Source organism: Natator depressus, chromosome 7, assembly GCF_965152275.1.
Source record: "Natator depressus isolate rNatDep1 chromosome 7, rNatDep2.hap1, whole genome shotgun sequence".
Taxonomy (NCBI): domain Eukaryota; kingdom Metazoa; phylum Chordata; order Testudines; family Cheloniidae; genus Natator; species Natator depressus.
The window spans coordinates 8,104,650-8,110,649 of record NC_134240.1 but is presented as its reverse complement, the minus strand read 5'-3'; the positions used below and the strand labels follow the sequence as shown (position 1 = coordinate 8,110,649).

Here is a 6,000-nt window from a genome sequence, read left to right as displayed (position 1 = left end):
TTTCTGTTTGGTAAATCTAAGCAATTTAAAAAGTGCAGTGCAGACACTTCTTAACTATTTATATTTCTGTGTGAAAGTGTTCTTCAGACTATCAAATGTTATTGGTATATGCAACCCACACACATTGTCTGAAAGTTTATCTATCTGCTATATATACCTATAATGCAGAGAGCCATAATAATTTGGGCAGCCGGATAATGGTGTGTTTACAGATTCATACTCAAGAAACAAAAATAAATTATATTTTTTGTCATAGTACTGAATACTGTACACAATACTCTGCAAGAACAGGCACATGCTAGTTTCTATGTTAATTCTGAGGACTGCACATTATAATACAGTCAAAAGCAGCATCTTCACAAGCTTTTTTTAAATATATTACAGTATTTCACTTAAATATGAGTAATAGCTGTTGAATTCCAGCCTTGCCAGCAGTTGGGTTATTCTGCAATTGTAGAATTTTTGTAAAGGAAGTGCAATGTTGTTGGTGTTAATAAGAATCCACTGATACACACTTTCAACCCTAACTGTTTCTTAAAGTTTTTTGTTGAAGAATATGCCTTTTTTGTCAATAAGCCTTAGGCATTCACAGCAGGGTTCTCCTTTGGCTCTCATCACATCCTAGTCTTGAGAAAAAGGGATTTGAAATCCTTTCTTCATCCCACAATTTACAGAGATTGTAACATAAAATGGGGATAATAATATTTACTTACCTACCTCTCAGGGTAACTAATGTTTATATATCATTTTGATCTATAAGGAGGAAAGAATCAGTTTAAGTGACATGCATCATAAAATATTAAATTGTTATGAGAGGAGCTACTGAGATCACAAATGTGGTTTTTTGCTGTACGCAGTAAGGGCTCTAGGCCCAACACATTTCTGTATACAGTGCATTCCTGTCACATGTACAGTGGAAAGATTTGCAACATTCAGCTGGTTCCTCAACTGGGGAAAATTATTCTCAGATAGAGATGGTGGATCTGACTCTTAGCTCTGATAGTATGCCTCTCCCTAAAGTCTAGAAGCCGAGATTTTCAGAAGTGACTAGTGATTCCAAGTATATTAATTTGTAGGTGCCCATCTGAGACACTATAAAGGGGCCTGATTTTCAGAGCACAGGTGCTCAGGACTTGCAGACAATCAAGTTTGGGTCTCAACAATGGAGGTACCCCAAATCAGTAGTCACTTTTGAAATTTTAGCCCCCAGTTTTCACTTTGTAGCAAGTATGAGGCAGGGGCTAGGCTGCACTTTGTCCTGAATGGATGATCTCTCATGCAGCAGCAGTGGCAGAAGCAGCAGAGCACATCATGAATTCTTTCTGTAAAGCCAGAGAGTGCAGGGTTAGGGTGAGAAGAGTGGATTCCTATTGGGACCCCCCAAACACATCGTCCTCTGCTCCACCCAGTGACACCCCAAAACACACCACACCCCAAAACACATGCCCCTTCCTTGCACGATACCCCCAAACATCCCCTTCCCCACCCAGAGTGACACCTCCAACCTCCCACCTATACTCACCCCAAACACTCTCCCCTTGCTCACATACACTGACACCCACAAAACAACCCTCTCCCACACATAGACACTATCCTGTAGTGACACCTCCATACCCCTCCCCTCACAGTGACACCCCAATACACAACCCCTTCCATGACACCCCAAAATCCCTCCCACAGTGACACCCTAAAGCCCCTCCCCCACACAGATGCCCCAAAGCCTCTAACTCTGCCCAACCCCTCCCCCCACAGACACCCCAAAGCCCCCTCCCTCTACACAACCCCTCCCCCATAGACACCCCCAAAGCCGCCTCCTCTACACAACCCCTCCCCCACATAGACACCCCCAAAGCTCCCTCCCTCTGCCCAACCCCTCTCCCACAGACACCGCAAAGCCCCCTCCCTTCACACAACCCCTCCCCCACACAGTGACCCCCGACTTCCCTCCACACAACCCCTCCCCCCCCCAGACACCCCAAAGCCCCCTCCCCCCCACATTGACCCCCCCACAGACACGCCGACTTCCCCCCACATCACCGCCAGCCAGGCAGGGCGGCGGCTCCTCCCCCGGCGCGGGGCAGCTCACGTGGCCCGGCGAAGATGGCGTCTCCCGTGGCAGCTCAGGCCGGGGCCGCGCTGCGGGGGCTGGCCCGCCGCTCCGCCCTGCTGAGGGGCAGTTTCCCGGTGAGTGCGCCCGGCTCCCTCTGCCCGCCCCGGGCTGCTCAGGGACGGGGGGCAGCTCAATGAGGGGCCCCCCCCCGCCCCGCCCCTCTCCTCTCCTTGGGTGGGGGGGGAGGCTGATCAACGAAGGCCCCCCCCCGCACTGTCTCCCTCTCTCCGGGGGGGGTGTCAGTCAGTGGGGGCCCCCCCCCCCACTCCTGGCCCCTTGCCACGGTGGTTGCTTAATGCGCGCCCATCAGACCACCCTGCCGGGGCAACTCTGCGGAGCGCTGTCCGTTGGTACCTGCCGACTGCCTTTTCCACTTCGTGCACCTGACGAAGTGGGTTTTAGCCCACGAAAGCTTAAGCCCAAATAAATGGGTTAGTCTGGAAGGTGCCACAAGGACGCCTCATTGTTTTTACTGATACAGACTAACACGGCTACCCCGCTGAAATCTGCAAAGTTCGCAACCTTCCGGTTTCGGGCAGCGCTCCTGCTTTTTCTGGTCTCCCCTGCTGTGCTGTCAGAGGCAGCCCTAGTCCTGAAGTCAAGGACAGCCGCCTCATATGAGGGGCGCGCAGACATGCTAGTAACCTAATGATGGTACTGAGGTTATCGGATGTTTCGGGTTATGCCCTTACAGCAAATGAGGGATGTGCCGGATTTGTCAAAAATATACAAAAACCAGGTACCTCCAGTGAGCACAGAAGTGTCTTTCTGTTTTGTTTATGGAACTTAGCTTTCTTATGACTTCAGGAGTATTAAAATCTTAAATACTTACATGGTATTATATGTGCAGAAAGAGAACAACAAAATAGAGGGTTCAGAGTAACAGCCGTGTTTCTTTTTTTGAAAATAGAGGGTTCTGATCCTGCATCTTTTTGCCCATATAAACCCTTATGCTCATGGACAACAAGTTGCGGGATCACATCCTAAGACCTAATCTGTACTTAAAAGTTCGGTCCAAAGTAACAACTGTGCTTCGGGGTGGGAAAATTCCCACTCCTGAATGCTGTTAAGCTGACCAAATCCCCTGTGTAGACATGGTTAGGTCAACAAAATAATTCTGTCGACCTAGCTACTGCCTCTCATGCATGTCTCACCTACTTTGATGAAAAAACCACTTTGGTCACTGTATAAAGTGTCCACACTTTCGTGATAAAGCAGCATAACCATACTGTTGACATGGCCAAAATCAGCAAATGGAAAGTGGTCTGCCTAGTTTTATGGTGTTTATGTCCGACCGCTACTAAGTTTCACTTCTGCTCTATGTGCAAGGCTGATATGACCCTTTTCAAAAATGTGAACTTTAGATCTAGCTCTGAAAATACATACCTACTGCTTGTTCGGATTTCCCCTTTGGGCTAATTTATGTAGAAATCTGGTAAACTGAAGAGAGTGTCTTTTTTTTGGAGTCTGTTTAATTAAAAAGCCCATCTGAGCAATGTCGTTATCCATTTTCTTGGTGCTGCTTAATGAGACCAAAATTAACATTTGTGTAATTTTAACCAGGATGTGAATATTATGGTTTAAATCAAATTAAAAACTGCCTTCTGATAACTATCTCCTGATGGTTTCTAGAGTAGCCTTTTAGTTTTGGTTAATTATTTCATCTGCAAGTCTTCCCTACTAGGCCCCCACTCCTAGTTTTCTTAATGTAAATGTAAAGTGTATCATGGCTGCTTATTATTATCTTGTTAATAGCTATTTGACAGTGGTACAGAATGCAAAGAAGTTATATTTCAATTAAATCTATTGTTAATTGTTTTTAACGGTGGAAGAACTCATCATAATACATTAATACATCATTATTTAAACAATGCAGTAGGAAAGACATTCTATTTTTAGTAATCGCAAAAAGAAAAGGAGTACTTGTGGCACCTTAGAGACTAACAAATTTATTTGAGCATAAGCTTTTGTGAGCTACAGCTCACTTCATCGGATGCATTCAGTGGAAAATGCAGAAGGGAGATTTATATACATATAGAACACGAAACAATGGTTGTTACCATATACACTGTAACGAGAGTGATCACTTAAGGTGAGCTATTACCAGCGGGGGAGGGGGGGGAGAGAAGGGCAGAAACCTTTTGTAGTGATAATCAAGGTGGGCCATTTCCAGCAGTTGACAGGAACATCTGAGGAACAATGGGGGGTGGAGGGGGGGAATAAACATGGGGAAATAGTTTACTTTTTGTAGGTTTCAGAGTAGCAGCCGTGTTAGTCTGTAAAAAGAAAAGGAAAAGGCTAAGGTGCCACAAGTACTCCTTTTCTTTTTACTTTGTGTAATGACCCATCCACTCCCAGTCTCTATTCAAGCCTAAGTTAATTGTATCCATTTTGCAAATTAATTCCAATTCAGCAGTCTCTCGGAGTTTGTTTTTGAAGTTGAAGAATTTGCAACTTCTAGGTCTGTAATCGAGTGACCAAAGAGATTGAAGTGTTCTCCAACTGGTTTTTTAATGTTATAATTCTTGACGTCTGATTTGTGTCCATTTATTCTTTTACGTAGAGACTGTCCAGTTTGACCAATGTCATTACAGTGTGTATGGTAACACCCATTGTTTCATGTTCTCTATGTATTTTCCACTGAATGCATCCGATGAAGTGAGCTGTAGCTCACGAAAGCTTATGCTCAAATAAATGTGTTAGTCTCTAAGGTGCCACAAGTCCTCCTTTTCTTTTTGCGAATACAGACTAACACGGCTGTTACTCTGAAACCTATTTTTAGTAATGTTATCATGCCTGGGATGGTGGAATAAAAATGAAATGGAAGACCACCAGATTTGCCCTTGGTGCTCTTTGTTCTAGGAGTACAAATCCTGTAGGCTTCTGTGGGAGTTGCTCTTGTATAACTAAGGGAACTGCTGGGTCTTTGATGTCCAGGGCACGCTAGTTTACCTGAGAAGGTCAGTAATTGACCTGCATGCCATAACTTTGTGAGTCTTAGTGGCATTATGAAACAATTAATGAACCTTTTCATATAGCCTTTAAATTAGGCAAAACTTCCCTGTAAATTAATGGGAGTTTGGTGTTCACCAGGACTGCAGGATCAGGCTCAGGGTGTATAGCAATAATCATGGGGATAAAATTAGACACACATTGTAGACACTTACGGTATCATTGGCAGCCAACTGCTTTATTTTTCCTTTTTATCAGGTCAGCAGCTGCACAGATATTTGCTTTGGTCCATGCTTCAGAGTATAAGTATTTTCCCAGAAGCAATGCCCTCTAGAGCTAACAAAGCATGCTTCCAGTCCTGTTCTGCTCTGCAGGTGTCACTCCTGGTAGTACAGTATTATGTGAGTTTTATTTCAGATAAAGTACGTTGTTGATCCTGACATCACTCAATGGAAAAGAAATACAATGTATAATCCTGATTCTGCCATACAAATTGCACCGGCAGATGCCTGCACCTGTCTGAAGCGGTATAGACTTCAGTAGGGCTTAGTGGTGGGTGCAGAGATCTGTTCATGTGTATCGGTTTGAACAATAAGACCCAGATCCATAAATGTATTTGAACTCTTAACTTCCACTAATTTCAAGGGAGGTTGGAAGCTTAAATACCTAGGTCTTTATGCCCAACCTTGTAAACACTTACCACAGGTGTTAGGGCTCAGTTCTGTGAGTGGTCCAACAGAAATTAATAGCATTATGCACAGTAGTAAGCACTAGGTCGAATAGCGTTTGCAAGAATGGGGCCAAAATGGGATACAGTGCCTTCAGATAAAAAACAATGTGGAGTTCGGTGGCACCTTAAAGGCTAACAGATTTATTTGGGCATAAGCTTTCATGGGTAAAAAACCCACTTCTTCAGATGCATCTTCTTTTTTACCCAC

At 44.5% G+C, this 6,000-nt stretch overlaps 1 protein-coding gene across 2 annotated transcripts in view; it reads left to right on the top strand.

The window, feature by feature from the left end:
• Positions 1-2,055: 2,055 nt before the first annotated feature.
• The window catches only part of SUCLG2 (succinate-CoA ligase GDP-forming subunit beta), a 228,546-nt gene continuing 224,601 nt past the window's right edge, over positions 2,056-6,000 (top strand). For both annotated transcript variants that reach the window (XM_074957445.1, XM_074957444.1), the window contains exon 1: positions 2,056-2,184. In XM_074957445.1, the coding sequence (XP_074813546.1) occupies positions 2,101-2,184 (84 nt within the window). In that variant the 5' untranslated portion in view covers positions 2,056-2,100. The remainder of the gene's footprint in view (positions 2,185-6,000) is intronic.